This window comes from Misgurnus anguillicaudatus, chromosome 21 (assembly GCF_027580225.2).
Source record: "Misgurnus anguillicaudatus chromosome 21, ASM2758022v2, whole genome shotgun sequence".
In the NCBI taxonomy this organism is placed as follows: Eukaryota; Metazoa; Chordata; class Actinopteri; order Cypriniformes; family Cobitidae; genus Misgurnus; species Misgurnus anguillicaudatus.
This window is the reverse complement of record NC_073357.2, coordinates 34,216,116-34,234,279: the sequence shown is the minus strand read 5'-3', so window position 1 is coordinate 34,234,279 and position 18,164 is coordinate 34,216,116. Positions and strand designations below refer to the sequence as shown.

Below are 18,164 nucleotides of genomic sequence, written 5' to 3'. Positions count from 1 at the left end.
CTTTTGCCATTTATTGCAAGCTGTGATCATGGCCGTAGCCAGGGTTTGAAAATTAGCAAGATCCAGGGTGGGGTGTTAATGGGACACTTCACTTTCTTTAAAAATATGCTCATTTTCCAACTCCCATAGAGTTAAACATTTGATTTTTACAGTTTTGGAATCCATTTAGCTGATCTCCAGGTCTGGCAATACCATTTAGCATAATTGATTGAATCTGATTAGACCATTAGCATCGTGCTAAAAAATAACCAAAGAGTTTCAATATTTTTCCTATTTAAAACTTGACTCTTCTGTATCGTATACTAAGACCAAAGGAAAATCATAAGTTGCAATTTTCTAGGCAGATATGGCTAGGATCTATACCATCTATACTATAGACGGTTTCATTGGAAGCACGTGATACACGTCTGGATCCGAACCTTACTTCCGGTTTCGTTTTTTTAATGCTCTGACTAGTTGCTAAACTGATCTCTAGAACAAATGACTCGTTGAAAATAACAAATGTTTTGGTTTCCTAGGCAATCTGTGTGTTGTTTTTTGCTTGTTATATAAATAAACTACGTTTAAAGAACTTTGTTGTTATTTATTTTTAGCAGAGTTTACCGGAAGCTACGTGCAGCCGCTTGTTTATGTTGTTACTGCTAAAACTGTCTATAATTCTTCCGTAATAATCAAGGACTTAGGAAATTTTAAATAAGGAGTAACATGATGTAACATTCAGTAACATGGCTGCAGCATGCACAATGATATTACACAGCGCCAGAAATAAAATAAGCATATAAAGTGAAGTGTCCCTTTAAGAGTTAACAAATGCTCTAGTCCAGTGGTTTTCAAACTGGGGGCCGCGAGATGGTGCCAGGGGGCCCCAGTTTTATGATATTTTGTAAAATACACTCATTTATCATGAATTCTGTGTAATTAAACCTAAAAAATAATAAGCCAACTAACCAACAGCACTACTAGGTATACTTTTATATGTTTTGTTTAATTAAAATATTACATTTTAAAACTGTTTTTGTCATAGATTTTCTTTCGGGGGGCCGCAAAAAAATGCACTGTACACAAGGGGGGCCCCACGCTGAAAAGTTTGGGAACCACTGCTCTAGTCTAATGTATTTTGTCTGAACCGTTTTGCCAATTTACACTTTGGGTGAACACTCTGTCTGTCTGTCTGTCTGTCTGTCTGTCTGTTTTAGGATATTGTTATAATACCCCCCAGTTAAATCACAATTTGTTAATACTTTAATGTTGATTTGGGTAGTTTATATATGTATATTTCATGCAACTTGTAATTATTGTAATTATTTTAATAAGCAATATTATACAAGAACCTTAAAAGGCAGTAAATAAGAACTTTGTTTAGTCCTTTTATGAATGTTTTTAGCATGATGTTGTCAAAGGTTAACTCCTAAATTGAATGAAATAATTCTTCATGGCCAGTACGTGTTTGCAAATGTGGCATATTTCATTCAGATCTGACTCTTTGCACCCGTGTTATTTTCTACTGTTCATTTGATAGTGTTGATAACGTGTCTCAAAGACATAATTATGCTGATTATTGCGTTTGTCGAATACCATCCTGTCAACACGGTGTAACTTCAAAATTCAGCAGCCTACTTTAGTTCACATTTTTGTAACGTGTTTTAGCATTTCCACATTTCTGTGTGTTTAGGATTATTTGGGCGGGGCTCAAACGGTGGTTCGATGACGCACTTAAGCCACCGAGCATGGCCCCGCCCATAACACGCAAGTTGATGTCATTTCCGTTAGCTACAATCGCAAACAGTTTGCTAGCTAGCTATGCCTTCGTCACGTAAATGCATATTACCTGGTTGTGATAAAACCAGCTCGGTCTCCTTATTTAAATTTCCTAAAAACCACGATATAAAGAAACGGTGGATTAAGTTTGTGAAGAGCCATCTTGATGGAGAGCTGACGATCACCACCAACACCCGCCTCTGCAGTGATCATTTTACACTGGATAGTTTTACAAACTTTCGTCGGAGACAAATGGGATTCACCGATAATCCGCTGTTATTGGTAAAAGGGGCCGAACCGACAATCTATCGCCCCGAACTTCATCCTCCCATCCCGCAGACATCTGGTGCTAACATCAGCAGTGCCTGTCCGCCAGCGACTGTAAGTTGTCTTGTGTTTTAATGTTATAATGTATTACATAGTCCACTGTAACAACTAAATCTTGCAATCCAACGTAATTCTTTTGTTTAATGCATCAGTTTGTTTGACTCAAGTAGTTATAGACACGTAATTTCAACTATAGTCTATTCACAAAGCAGTCCCATCCAATCAAAAGAGAGACAGAAGAGTGCCCGTGTGACATGCAGAAAGTCACCAGAGAAGTTGGATGTCAAACAGACCACTTCGTGGGGAAAAGGACTGTGGCCACGCAACTGTCTAAAGAACCACTAAGTAACAGAAAGAGTACAGGTATGTCGAGAGATCAAGTTCTTAGTTTGTCTTATTGAATGTCTGTGATGTTAGATGTAGTTGAAAGAAAACACTCCTGTCACACTCATGGAATGCACCTTAGAAAGATGCTTCTGCTGTGGTACCCATATATTAGTCAGTGAACAGAGACAGATTTTAGACTTCCAGTGTGCTAACATTCGTATAGTGAAATGTTATGCATACTGTATGAGATTTTGCAAGTACAATTTTTTTTTGGAGTCTGGTTTGTTTGTGGGGCTCCACCTATCTTTCAAATACATATGGCTTAATACCATCCTTGTTTGATTGTAATAGATATTTTTCGGGTTCTGAAGCTACGGCAGCCATGACAGGGTTTTTCCTTGCTCAAAATGAGGTGGAGGTGGTGCTATCCTGATGCACACGAATACATGTGTACCGTGACTCAAACACACTGTCCACACTCTTTACAAGCGACATATTTGGTGTTTAATAATTCGTTGATTTAAGAAAATGACAATTATTAACTTTTTATTTCATAAAACATTAAATAATAAAACTAAGTAGCTTATGTGTTAATTTACAGTTAACAAACAGCACAGTTCAAAATGAAATGTAAGCTTTTTTATTAAACATTATTTATTAAATATAACACTATGATAATTATTAGATCAAGCAAAGGATTAGGATCTTAACAGAACTTTTTTTGTAATAAAGGTAGTAAAAAAGTGGAGGAAAGTATGACAGCAAGAGTGACAGATGACTGTGTTCATTAGCTATCATCACCAAAGACTAATATTTCCCTTCTTTTAACTATTTTAGTCTACTATAGCTAAATTGAGTTAAACTATCAGCTACTGTATAACTTTTCTTATTACGTTTTTTTTTATTACCAATTAATAATCAATTCGTCAATAATTTGCGCTAATTCGGTCTTATTAAAGGTGGATAGAAGCTCTTTCACATCCTCTGTTATGCGTTTCACTTACTGATCTCTGACTGAGTCACTGAGCTCTGATTGACTCATTTGGTGACTAAATGGTTTCAATCGTTCAATAAAATGAATTGTTTTAAAAGAATAATTAATTTTCGAGTCATTAGTGGTCGCGACATGACAAATTATAGCTAATACAGCTCTTAGGAGGAAACTCTTCTTGTAAAGTTAAGTCAGCACCTCACTGTGCTGATAACGAAACAGTGCCACCAGAGTACACCAGTAAGACTGCAACTGCACTTATAAATGACAGTCCACAGAGTGCAATGATTGTTCGTGTTTTCTTTGAAGACACATGACACAGAAACCCGTCGAGAGCCGGAGGCGGCACAAAATTTCGACATCCAAAATCTCTATGCAGGAAAAACTCTGTCATGAGGAGTCTTGCTGTGGACACAGCTATTTCCTTCATCTCCAGTGGTCCATGGTTTGCCGGGTTGGTGTTTATGGTGTTTGAATGGGTTCATACTCTACTACTTGTGTATTCATATTTTTTATGATCATTGTGGAAGATACATTTGTTTTTCTTTACAAACAGCAATTAAGGTCTTTGCAGCAGACATTCTCATTCTTGTCCTGTATTCACCACAGGTGCACTTGTTGCACTTACATTTTCAGAGAAGATATCTGAACACTTTTTAGCATATTCTCGTTCTCAGCTTGTGTGTTGCAATGATGATGATATAGCAATCTACAGTAAATGAATCAGAAGATTGTAGCATCTTTTCACATTTTCATACGTAAAGATGCATTTTGTAACTTTTAGTAGGATCTCTTGACAGAAATGCAATGTTATATACATAACTATATTATTACTGATGTATAAAGACCTTACAAGGAATGGTTATGTTTTAATTACCTTAGAATTAACCACTTTATCAACATGATATCACAGAAAGTCGTGTTATAGTCATGGAAAATGTTGTTAATTTCTTTATGTCCATGGCACGACATTCTGCTTTTTTCATGCCTTGAGCACAAATGTCTTTTTCGTGTCACCTGCACAAATTTCTATAAATAGTTTTGACTTTCTTTTTCGTGTCATTTTGTGTATTGTTTTCTCATTTTCTTTCCTATTTTTAAATCATTGTCGCTTGGGGCTGGGGTTAGATTTGGGGTTTGGGTTAAGATGTACTTTTGTGTATTGGTTTCTGCATGTTTTTCTTTCGCTTCTAAAACTATTCTCGCCTTGAGTTGGTGTTAGAATTGGGGATTGGGTTAGGATGTCTAAAAATGTAACAGAAAGTGATTCTAACCTAAACTCCAAGCGACAATGATAAGAAAAAGGAAAAAAACTATGAGAAAACAATATATAAAATGACACAAAAAAGAAAGTCGTGCAACGGACACGAATGACTATTTATAGTCAAAATATGTGTTCGGCGTGTCGAGTGATCCTATGTGGATCACATGTTTTTTAAAAATAAGTGCCTGCTGCAGACAGGTCTAAAGGGTTCATGACAAAAGAGACGCTTTGTGTTTGCCAGAGACTCGTGTATTTTGTGAACGTGAGCGTCTCTTTTGTCATATGGTTTGACGTGTGTGCTGTGCAGCAGGCACTTGTTTTGACAGAATACGTGATTCACATGGTTCACGTGACGCAACAAACACATATTTTTTAAACACGAGCAACACACATGACACTCCGAACACTTATTTTGAATTTGCGCCCGTCGTAAGAGCACTCATGAGCCGCCACTGTTTTTATATACCGCGGGTCCCCTTACATGGAAGTCGTCATTTTGCGCTGTCATGTTTTTTTACAATAGTCCAAAATGGACAGCTGCTCTATAGAGCGTGTTTCGTCACTATGTTGTCTCAGATGAGGACATGTTTGTCCTGTGGCAGCTACAGTTGCTTTACTATGCGTTTCGGAAAGGGAGGTGAACCGTGGAATGTGCCATTGATTGCAATTCACAATATTACAGCTAGATGCAGGTAAAAATCTACGCAGTGAATTTTAATATGCTGTCAATCTGGCACTGCTTGCTCGCTGACCACAGAGGACAAGAATGCAGACATGCAGTGGTCTGTACATACTGTAGTTAACGTTGGCAAAAAGTGGCAAGGTTATCAGCAGTCAGACAGCAGATCGGAGGAGAAGCTCAAAGGAGAATGCTGTGAACTGTCTGTGGGTGTCTAAAGAATTGCTTATTGTATTTTGGTAATAAGTGACCTTGACAGCAGAACCACTGAATGGAGGCTTAATACTTACATGGGTCTTTTGAATTTTCTCTCATCAGTCATGAGCACATTCTGGTGATAAGCCGAGTCTGATAGGTAAGGGGGATCATGCTTGCTGGCCTAGAAAAGAGAGGACAGACATCAGACCTCGTTATAAAAAAGATAAACATGGTAAAGTCCTCACCTATTTAAATGAATGAGTCATTACTGCGTCCAGGTGCACACATGATTTTCTGAACGTGTCTTTTTCTGTTATGTTAAAGGTACACAGAAGGAAGATTGATTGATGAGAATTTTGCACAACTCTTCATGCATGCAAGAATAGGGGAGAGCGGGGACGATTGCAAGATGGGGCAGTTGCAACATGGCTTATTTGTCCAATGAAACTTCTCCTCAATTCTGCTAAATGTGACCATTCCTTTTCTGAAAAAATGTTTCTAGGTAAAAAAGATTTTTTTATGCTTAGAATGTTTGTCATACTGTCAAAAGTGTTTGTGTAAAGCATTATAAAATTATATTTTTTATTTTAATGAGTGTTCTCTCATGTGTCAAAGCTTCTAGTTTTATTTTTATCATGACTGTTTGACATATCACAACAATTATGAAAAATCTTTTCATAATAACATAATAAAATTTTAATTTTATGGATTTATAATTAATTATTTTAATTGCCAGGTATCTCACATTTTCTAAGAAAATACAGGCAGTCTTTTACAGTTTTTATTTTTTTGTTCTGTGTTTTTAGTATTCCACAAGAGTGGAGAAACGCACTTAAAAAATAGCTCTTTGGTTGAACATGATTAAATAATGGACAGTGGTTCCACTTAGGTTTTCTTAACATGAATAACATATTAACTAAGTGCGCCCTAAGTAAGCTCTGCTTAACTACTTAATATAGATGGTATATGACTAAATCAAGTGTACTTAACATGAACAAACAAACAAACACATATTCACTGAATCAAGTAAACCCAACAAGATTTACAAATAAAACAACTTATTTGAATGACTTATTGGTTAACTTTTAGCTAACTTTTAAGATAAGGTCAGAATCAAAAGATGATCATAACAAATAATGTTTAATGTTTAAAACAAATACATTTGTCAAGGAGCAAAATGTGTTATTTTGAATGTTAGTCTTTTTCTTTACACAGCCAGATTAACTTTGTGAAGACTCAGTTTGTACAGAAATAATGAAATTGTGTAATTCCTAATATTAAAAAATCATTTTTATACATTGAAAAGATTGTTGCATCTGTCCCTGTGGACTGCTGCAACTGTCCCCTGTTATGGGGTCAGTTGCAACATTTGACTTTGTCTATTGAACTATAACTTGCATGTTATCATATTTAAACATGCTACATCAGTGTGGGATGGTACAGTAGCTGACAGATGTAGGTTTAATGCATTAAAATGTTGATTTTTCAAAACAAACCAGCTCCAAGGAATTGAAGGATATGCAAAAAGTGTTCCTGCCCTCCCCTGGAGATTTAAGTGATGTAGTGTAAACCATGATCAGTATTAAAAAAAATAAAAATAAACAAACGCTGTCAGTATTCATTGATGCTGCAAGGACGGAAGTCAGGCAAGTATATATTGGTTTGCATTGATGACATTGTGGTGTGGACCAACAGCACATCGGCAAACTACAAGAAGGGTTACAGCTGAACTTACAAGTCCATAAAGGTTTACATGGCCAGGGCAGGATGTAAAGGTGAAACAAATGAACCTTAGCATCACCTGTTGTTACAAAAGTGGTACTTTTGACTATTTGGTATTCATACTATCCAAATATTTAAATGTATTGGTTGTGGCTTAGGGTTAGAGAGTTGTGCTAGCAGCCCACTGCTCCGGATGTGTGTGTGTTCATGCAGAATTTTAAATATTTCTTCATTTTATGACACAAACTTCTCTTTTTTTTATTTTCTTTAAACGCTTACAACTTACTTTTTAATTACAGGTCCAAAAGCTTCACTGATCATGATAAAAATACTAAAAAAATTAAATGCCATAAACAAATAACAAACATGCCAAATAAAAATAAAACAAAAAATGACAATGACTTAAAAATAATGTAAATATATCAATCTTTTAGTCAGAATTCAAATACTTACTTTACTATGGCTTGCAGCATTAGAATGTTAGCTCATATTACTCATAAGAGTCATTAGTACATTTTCTTTTTATATTATTCAGGTAACATTTAGTAAGACATAATTTCCAGTAAATGACAGCTTAGATCAGAGGAAATCACTGCACAACTGCACAAGAATCCTTGAAGATAACCCTAATATCCAGTGTTCACTTGTTTTCCTAGGTTGCCCTCGTGTGGTCATACATTTTAATGCAATCCTGCCCCAGCCAAGAACACGAACACATATATGATATAACATATACATACACCGAATATGGTATTTGGATATGGTAATAATGTATATAGACAATATCTGTAGATATGCATGGTAAAAATTTTAAATAGTTAGGTTTTGAGGTAAGCTCTAGACTAACACACCAGCAGATGGCACCAAAATGCCATTGGTTTATGGTGTGTCATACATATCTGCAACAAAGAAAGTGTTACAATACTCTAACCTAGCAGTGCTAAAAAAATCTCGACAGCAGCTAATACAATCTGAGCTAATATATATTTTCATCTGTAATAGAGTCAAAAATTGTACTGTACATCAGTCTGCAGCAGTCAAAAAATCTTTCTGGTAATACTGTACAGTTATTCAGCCTATTAAAGACTGCCATCTACTGGTGTTCCTGCAGAATGGCAAATGTTGACAAAAACAGTTATACAACTTACAAACAGGTCAGAATTCAGGTCACTCTTTTCACAAACAGACATCCTCCCAACTTCTATTGCATTTACTTGGGATTTGAGTGGAAACATTGCCGAGACATTCATGTTTCTGGAGACCACAACCTTCAACTCTCATAAACAGAAAGAGTATATTACTAATAGAGACCAAAACATGACGTACACTATGCAACAGCTTAAAGGCATCCAGTTACTCTCCAGTTCTGCAAATCTGTTGCCAATAGCATTTCTATCACTGTCACTGCTTCAATGTTTCTTTCTCTTTTATGGGAATATGTTGTACATAGTGCACTGGCAACCACATGAACTCTATTAATGTCCAGCATGGTACAAAATGAATAAAGTATGAGGATGAGATTGTTGCTAACACGTTTCATCCAGAAAATCCTCATTCTGAAAGAAGCCTCAGATTATAAACCATCCACTCGGTGCAAAAGGATAGGCTGAATGACAAATCCTTATAACCCTGAACTGAACACTCGCCAAATCTCTCCCTCACAATTTTTAGCCGACATTTTCTTAACAAGGTGCAAAACATTATGCAAAAATGCAAATAGGATTTAACAGATAGGCCTGTCTCATGACCAAAAGTTATAAGGCCCCAAGAGTTTAGATCACTAATAAAATTATCTATGAATCTTTAAAGGGGACATCATATGAAAATCTGACTCTTTCCATGTTTAAGTGCTATAATTGGGTCCCCAGTGCTTCTATCAACATAGAAAATGTGGGAACAACCCAGTAACTTAGTTTTGGTAACCATTCTCTACAAGCATGTGAAAAAATAGGTCATTGGAATTTGGCTCCCCTTGTGATGTCAGAAGGGGATCTTAATATAGAAAATGCGGCCCCTAATCTGCACCACAGCACTGCCATTTAGTGCAGAGAGAAAGAGAGAGAAAAATAATTGACAGCAAAATTGAGATTCAATTTCAACAAACCACCATCATCATTGTAATCAGTGTTTGCATTTCATCAGCTCATTTGCATTTTGAAGGACACACCCAAAACTGCACATTTTTGCTCACACCCACAAAGTGGCAATTTTAGCATGCTATAATAAATGATCTATGTTATTTTGAGCTAAAACTTCACATAGCCTATGTGCTCTAGGGATACAAAAGATTTATTTTACATCTTAAAAAAGTCTTGTGAAATGTCCCCTTTAACCATTATAAATATAATATGAAACACTCAAAATGATATATGAGGTTAAGCTCTGAAAGATTAGTTGCATGAAAAAGTGCATGATGCATTTGTAATTGTAGTGCAGGTCAGTGAGAGATGCATGAAGGTCATGTTTTTTTTTAATGCCTCAGTAACAGGATTGAGGAGGTTAATCTTAAAGGTGTATGATTATGTTTGTTTTAAAGTAAAAAGTGAATTTGCTATTCTTCTAGTAATCAGTTTTTTGTTTCATCATTTCATCATTGATCCGTTTTATTTAAACACAAATACAGTTTGCTATAATGTCGTTTGAAATGCATGAACTTTCACTATTTTACCCCAAGTTTCTCCCCTTTGCATTAAATTGGTTATTGGAGCCCTCGATCCATTAAACTAATAGATCCTGAATGGATGAGTTAATAATTTAGGACAGGACTTGTTCTTTTATGTTATACAGCATGAAGTGGCAAGAACTAGGCACCTGCATCAATGTGGTTCACTGCATTCAATAGGTGCCCTATTGAATTTCACTATAATTGCAGTGTTATGAAGTCTTTGTGCTCTATTCATCTCACTTTTTAAGTCTTGCAGAAATGACTGTGCTGCTATTCTGAGTAACATACAGTTGACTTTTGCAAGGCACACAAGTGAATGTGTTTAGGGTACTGCAAATATGACTAACGTTAACAAAATGAGTGCTGCACCAAGATAAGATTTTGTTACAAATGACTAAGTGTTGTTGATGGTGATAATTTGATGGCGGTATACCAGATTATCCTTGTTAATCTAGGTTTAACCAAACCCTTTTTTCTTTAAACGTCAAATGCAGTGTGTGGTCTCCTTTCTCACTCTTTAAACAACAAAGCCTTCCGCGCAAAAAGTAGTTTCCTGAAAGCGTTTTTTTCTTACATGACCAAACCAGATCACGTAAACGCACTAATTTGTCCGTTTATTCTTGATGACGGTATTTGCCATTTACGCACATATAAATTAGCCGTATGTGGTGATAAAGGGAGAGACAATGCGCGTATGTGTGCCACAAACCGTGCGAATACGATTTGGCTCTGCGCACATCTTGCACGCACTCTGCAATGCAATCCACACACAGTTGATGCAGTACTGCTAGCAAGGGCGTTCAGACAACGAGTGAGAGAGACACACCCAGAGGAAAAATGGTCTCAACTAATGCGCAAGTACAATCAAAAGGGCTTGAGAATAGCCTGCTTGCGCGGGTTGGAATCAATGGCCAGCTCCAGAGGAGAAGATTTTTTCTGTTTTCTTCAAGGGCAAAATGTCCTGGTGTGCACAGATTTCGAAATAACGTTATAAAACGACAGAGTCGCCAGTGAAATGCGCTCTCTCAACAAACAACCCAGCCGGTGCACTTGTGAAAACAATCATGCGCCAAGCAGTTGCTCTACAGTTTTTTCTAAGGGGTAGCGGAGCGACACACATGACATCAAATATAGGTAAAGTCTATTGCTTTTTGTTCGTTTTAAGAGTCAATAAATGGTATTATAAATATTTGAATGTGTTGTATTTTGCGAGTCAAGATGGCGCCGGGCATAGTCAGGTGACCTTGTTTTTTTCCCTTAATACCAACAACACAAAGTGAGAAGCGGAAGTGAATGCTCCCCCTTAAATATGATTGGCTGGTTTGAACTGTAGGAAAAAAAGCGTGGGCCCGTGGTTGGAGTGTGCGATGTGGCAGTCAAGTGCATGTGACAAGCTTGTTTTTAATAAAACCAGCGAGGACTGGAAACTTGTCTGCGCTGCTGAAGCGCGAGCTCACGTACAGCACTATCAAGTGTAAAGATTAAACTGCAACGACTGTTATTATATCACCACTTTTGCATTATAGATATTTTACAGTTGCATGCCTTAAGGGTTATATCTAGTTCGTTAATTTCGTTTTTGCCCTAACAGCTAAATCTACAATTGTGCTATTTACACATTAGCATTTAAACAATTTGGAATCAGCTTACAGTGCTAATCTGTTATAACTTTTAAAGGGTGACGTTTCTTCACGTGATGAGAGAGATATATTTAGGTATAACACGTATTCACTGTGTAAACTAAAGGAAAAGTTAAGATTTTAGCGCAGATAGGGTTGGTGATTGCCACTGTGGATTCCCTCCTGAACCGACTCTCAAAAGGGGGAGGGGTCGTGTTTTTCTGATGGTTTAACATACATCAGTCCAAAGTGACTGTACTACCTGCCGAGCAACTATTTTCTTATTTAAAAAAACACAAAGCAGTGAGCCATTACATTCATTATGTGTAGGCATCGTCAACTTCGTTGACATGACGGTTGCATTTTATTCTAACCAACACATCCGCTCATTTCAAAATACGTTTGAAGAGACTTACATTTGTTTCCTTATAACTCGCGTAAGTGTAGATAAATCACCATGAACTAAAGTAACTATCTTACTCTTGTTTAGTCTTTGGCGCTTTCGGCAGTTCGCTTGGTTTTATCGCATAGATGTCACCCTAAAACAGATTCGCTGGATCAACCAAACAGTTCATGTAACCCCACCCAGTTTGTGATCGAGCCTTGATTGGTCGCCGCACTAGTTGTAAGTTTTTTCACAGTCAATTCAGCGTTCCTCATTGGTCGCCGGTGACGACAATCCCACACCCAACTCCCACCCACTGAGGCATCAAGTTTGTGAGACTCGCAACAGCTAGTTTGTTAAGAGGCTATAGCTGAATGTGCAGCAAAGACTTCAAGTCTAACTGCGCTCTTTGGTTTAAATCACTCGTTTAGAGTTTAATAAGATGGATATGAAAAAGAGAATTCACTTGGAGTTGCGAAACCGAACGCCATCAGACGTAAGCATCTTTATTTATTTCTAAGGGGTATAATTTCATTTAACTGTTGGTTGGAGTAGTTCTGCGTGGATGGACAACGCTAGATGTGCACGCGTCAAGTTGATGATGTCTTGAATGAAAAGTTTGCGGCGACTTTGTTACAAGCCTAGAACCCTACGTATTGTTATCTCGATGTGGCCATATACGGGCCATAAGTTTAATAGTTTAATTGCTTTTTCACTTTCGATAAATCTTTTGATTGATGCTCGGCTCGGAAACTGAGAGCTCCATGCATTCAGGGTATAAACAAGGGAAGCGGCGTGAGAAGCCATATTTGTAACTTTGTAGCCCCTGAACGCGCCCTTTTCCTTTGCATCCTTAGTGCTGCAAAAGTAGCCTGCTGTCAGTTTCACGTATCTCACACTTTCGCACATCCATTTTCATTTCTACATTCATACATGTCGGTGAAAGTGGTCATTGGCCAGTTCGGTAACTTGTTGTTTGGGACAAATTTTGTGAATTGCTGTACAGATGATTTGACGGGTAGCTTATGGTAACCTGATCAGTCACAAATTTCGCGTTTCTCTTCAGCAAAGCGTTTTTTATATAGATAGATTAAGTGTACAACGAATATATAATACAAATGTACATAATAAAGTTATATAAATGCCCAGGCGGGATCTTATGGTGGGGGTTTCTACCATAACTAATGTTCACCTCTATGATTTGGAGAGGAAAATGTGCGGAACCACGCATTTGTTGTTACATCGTGTTGTAGAAAAAGAATCGTGTCACAGCATATCTAGTTGCGTAAAGCTTCTCAAACCTATTTAAAACGGCATTATATGTCGACGACATTGATTCCCTGTATGCAAAGACCAAATTAGAGCGCACTTTCTCTTAAAAATAACCTCAGGGGTTTTATGTCAATGCTCCAATACGTGTAATGACTCCAGTGCAACATTATCAAGGTCCCTGTTATCGCCCCTTTACGCATACCTAAATACAGTATAATGTAAGTCGTAATTAAAATGTCATAACTGCGTCCTGATCGTCAATTATGTGCCCTCTGTTTGTATCCACCGGTGGTACAAATAGATTTTCAGCCGTGTGGCTTTGCCTGTTATTGACACAGACTGGGCGCTTATGTGAGCTCTACGCAACTTGAAGCTGCGCTGATCTAGATCCAAGATCTAGGACAAGCCGCCATTTTAACCAGCAACAAAGACGCACGGTATTTAATGGGGCGCAGATTCGTTTTCGGCGGCTTAACGCTTTGAAACGTTCGGAAATGATGAGTATTTAGAGTCGAGCGCGTAAAAACCCGAAAATCGGATTTTATTGCACGGAACTCGATACCTTTCGCTTAAAGACCGACTCGGTTGCATTATCATGCGCTTTTCTGCCCCTCCTACTCGTGAATTCTTGTGCCCGTCCTCGTGTCTTTGCTGTTCCGAGACAATGTAATGCATTTTTTGTAACGCCCAGTCTGTCTTTAACTCGTCTTTTCTTTGCTGTTTGAAGATTCAAGCACTAGTAAACATACTATACGCTTAGTAATGTACGCCGCTTGTTGCGGAGTCAGCCATTTTGTTGGAAGCGGTAAATGGAGTGGGAGTCAAATATGAGATGTATGTTTGTCATTTACACGCGGCAAAGCCCTAAAACATTCCCCCCTTTTCTTACTGTAGGCAGCATTATTTAACTCTGTGGCACCTATTTTGTTTTGTGTGGTATATTTATTTTCATCCATTTTTTAAAACAGTTTATTCTTTTTGGAATAAACACAAATTTATTTTTCAAATTTACAAATTACCAAATTATTTATAGTTGTTAACAAACAGAAAGTAAACCACCAAGGTCTGTTACCAATAATAACCACACTATAAAGCAGTTCTGATGAGTGAAAATAATACTAACATCATTTAACAAGGTTTCTGGCACTCTGCACAACTTATCAATATAGACTTGGAGGCACATTAACCAGCCGGCCTACCTTAAATTCTTCCTGTTGGTTATTAGTTGCTCAGCAAAGACTGTTACAGATGTTGTATTGAGTAACCATGCAATTTTGATGTGAATTTTGCCGTTTTACTAGGTGAAAGAACTTGTGCTCGACAACTGTCGGTCAAATGAGGGCAAAATTGAGGGCTTGACTGATGAGTTTGTGGAACTGGAATTTCTAAGCACAATCAACGTAGGCTTAACATCAGTTGCCAATTTGCCGAAGCTAAACAAACTGAAAAAGGTAAATAAGTAACATATTTATCCTGAATAGTCTACATTTTTTATTATTTTAATGGGTTTTTTCAATGAACAACATACTTTGTTTAATATTTGGTCAACTTTTAAAATGTATTTTTAATTTGGTGTATTCTCTACAGCTCGAGCTTAGCGATAACAGAATCTCAGGGGGTCTTGAGGTACTGTCAGAGAAATGTGCAAACCTCACCCATCTCAACCTCAGTGGCAACAAAATTAAAGACCTCAGCACCATCGAACCCTTGGTTAGTCACAGTCATTAAGTATCGTTGGAGTTCATTAGTTTATTACTGTTTAAACACCTTGTCTAACATTTTAGTTGACTTGATTTTTGAAATTGTTCAGTTTTTAAACATTTGTGTTTGTGCCAACAGAAAAAATTGGAAAGCCTCAAAAGTTTAGACTTATTCAACTGCGAGGTGACAAACCTGAACGACTACAGGGAAAATGTTTTCAAGCTGCTCCCTCAGTTGACATATCTCGATGGATATGACAAAGAAGATAAAGAGGCTCCAGACTCTGATACGGAAGCATACGTTGAAGGGCTAGATGATGACGATGATGATGATGAGGGTATGCTTCTAAAGAGTCTGATCTAGATCCCCCCCTCACTTCAAATGATGTCAGGCAAAACATTTTTCATTGACGCTATTTTGTCTACAGAGGGAGAAGAAGAGGATTATGATGAGGATGCAGCTCCAGGAGATGAAGATGAAGAGGAGGGAGAGGAGGAGGATGATGAAGAAGAAGGAGAAGAGGAGGAAGAAGAGGACATCAGTGGAGAGGTATAGGCTTGGAAAGTTTATGTACTTGATATAGAAACATACATTGTATCTCATCATACATTATCTTGTCTAAATTTTAGGAAGAGGAGGAAGAGGATTTAAATGATGGAGAGGTAGATGACGAAGAAGATGGTAAGTGAATACTTTTAAACTAATTGTCATAGCTACAATCACTTAAGTTTTTCAGTGTTTTAAGCAAAAACAAACCTTTAAAAAAATCTGGTCCTCCTGTGTTGTGTTTACAGAGGCGGAACGGGGTCAGAAGAGAAAAAGAGAGTTGGATGAGGAAGGGGAGGAAGATGATGACTGAACGTGCACTCCCCATTTGTGACCTGACCGTTTAACCCCTGTATATCTGTCCTATTGTCACTCTGCGATGGTTTGGGGAGGTATTCAAATGGTAGGGGGTGGGCTTAGCATAAACGAGGACACAGTTTAAATATTTGTTTTTAGCCTCATTTTTTTGTTGTTGTTGCCGTTGTTGTTGTTTTTTCTTTTGGTTTGGTTTGTACTTTCAGTTTGATTTCTTTCATTTTCTCCAAAAGCTCTTCATGGCTGACAACACCGTGTGGAAATTTATTATTGTTGGAAAGACCAGTATGCTCTTTGTAATTTTCCCCTCTCTCTTTACTGTTGATGCGTAAATGCTGGTGATGACTTATGTATTAAAAAACAAAAACAAAAAAAACCAACCAAAACCTTTTAGAAGTGCATGGCTGACTCTATTTTAAAGTTGACTACTGGATTTCAAGGAAGAACATTTTCTAACCCACTTTTTTTATTGCATCTTTTATTTGTGTATTGCGTTTCTTTGGCGTTTTCATTATTATCATCATCACCACCACCATGTGACGTGCTGTTTAGGCATGAAGAATACATCATTATGTCTGCTTGGACATGCACAGTTCAACCTCTCAATGTGATTATTTTATTTTTTTTAATGTTCAGAGCCGAATGTCTGCCCTTGTCAAATGAGTCCCAAACCCTTTCTCCCTTTTTGTGTGGATAGTTCAGAGGTTTCGTGTTCTTTGTAAATAATGACCAAATATATTTTTTTCTGATTCCCTTTGATAATGGCAGACATTTTCACAAATAATCTCAGTTGTAACCATTAACTGTAATAAAATGAATGAAAACAAGCAGCTGTATGGTAATTTGAAATGTCTGTTCTGACAGCTTACTTTTCGGCCACAGAAAATCCACATATTGTAATAAGAATGTAATTGGACATGATTGCACAAGTTGTGTATTTCAAATCTTGTTTAAAAGTGGCACGTGTAAGGTTGCCACTGCTATATTGGGCAAATTATAAAGTTAAATTGCATTGTGAAGCTCAGGGAAAATAGCTTGTATATTGTTTTGATTATACTTAACTGGATATTATGTAAATATTCAGAAGTGGCTTACCGATGGTTTAAAATGAAAGTATACATAATATTAACTGAGCTGTATCCAGTTGTCGCTTCGTTCTGGTTGCAATTTTTATTAAAAAGAAGACTTCAGATTTCACATTAACAGAAGTCAGCATTTTTGTTCAAATGAATATGTACTGTATAAGCATGTGCTTTGATAACTTGCAAGCATTGCAGACAGATGTCAACCCATATGAGAAGACTTGTCATAATGGACAACTAATTTAATTCAACTTCATTGACTCTAGACACATAGCAGTGGTAGTGGTCCTCCTTAGAAAGTGCTTTCTATTTTGCCTGCAGTAGTCAGAGTTTAAATCACTGAAAAGTAAACGGAATAAAGAATACCCTTAAATATAGCCTACTTAATTTTATTCAAAGGGAAAGGTTAGCCAAATGCCTTGCCACATAATTCTTCAGGACGAAAAAATTATTCTCAGCATGAAATATTTCAGCAATAATTGTGCTTGTGTAGACAGTAAATGTCTTGCTTAATAATAGGGCCTGAACATTGCGTAGATAATCAATGTACACTGCGAAGATCCAAATTAATAACCCTCATACCTCTGCACTCAAAATTATAAACTTTGAATTATAAGGCACGAGAGAATTTGGATTGTACAGAGCAGTGTTCCAGACAAAAATCTGATTGGCCCATTCAGGTAATGTTTGTCCTCCACATACTAACTACGAAAGACAGATTCAGCTGTGTAGTACGCTGCAGACCAATGTGTAGGCCTATGCAGTGACTGTGCAAAACTGTGGTATTACTGCCCCCTACTGTTTGAGTTGTTGAAATGCACTTTCTTATATTGTTTTGTAAGGCAAATATGTACAAAGCTTGAGGCTCATAGTTTTCATTAAATGTGATCCTGTCTGTGAAATACAGATTAAAGTCTTATAATGTAATTATGAAATGAGAAACATCAAACACTTTCATTTCAATGCTGTTTACCATGGTCAGTCAGTATTTAAGATATCAAGGTTATTTTTCACAGACTGTTCTTTACATTATGTAGGACGATTTGATGTAGAAAAGAATAAATCATAAAAAATACTTTCGCTGGGTTTCCACAGGCAGGGTCACATTTGGTAAATGTTACTGTATTTATCGCTAAAAATTCAGTACAGCAGCTTGCTATGCATGCTGGTTGACTTGGGTCTGAGGCCTTATTTATACTCAATAGATAATTGAGACATTAAGCAATTACTATATTTTAGGAAAGATTAGGTATAGTAAAAAAATATATATACTTGAAAACCTGTTGTTCACAGCTGATCCAGTACATGTGTTA

The 18,164-nt window shown here is 37.0% G+C and overlaps 1 protein-coding gene and 1 non-coding gene across 2 annotated transcripts; both read left to right on the top strand.

Moving 5' to 3' along the window:
- Positions 1 to 2,779: 2,779 nt before the first annotated feature.
- Positions 2,780 to 7,141, top strand: LOC129443812 (uncharacterized). The gene is made up of 3 exons (XR_008644220.2): positions 2,780 to 3,857; positions 5,665 to 5,776; positions 5,869 to 7,141. It is a non-coding gene; the product is annotated as an uncharacterized protein (transcript).
- A 5,117-nt stretch (positions 7,142 to 12,258) lies between these two features.
- Positions 12,259 to 16,596, top strand: anp32a (acidic (leucine-rich) nuclear phosphoprotein 32 family, member A). The gene is made up of 7 exons (XM_055204025.2): positions 12,259 to 12,431; positions 14,509 to 14,658; positions 14,795 to 14,917; positions 15,047 to 15,245; positions 15,336 to 15,457; positions 15,538 to 15,589; positions 15,703 to 16,596. The coding sequence occupies exons 1-7, from the start codon at positions 12,378 to 12,380 to the stop codon at positions 15,765 to 15,767; spliced, it is 765 nt and encodes a 254-aa protein (XP_055060000.1). The 5' UTR covers positions 12,259 to 12,377; the 3' UTR covers positions 15,768 to 16,596.
- Positions 16,597 to 18,164: the final 1,568 nt, after the last annotated feature.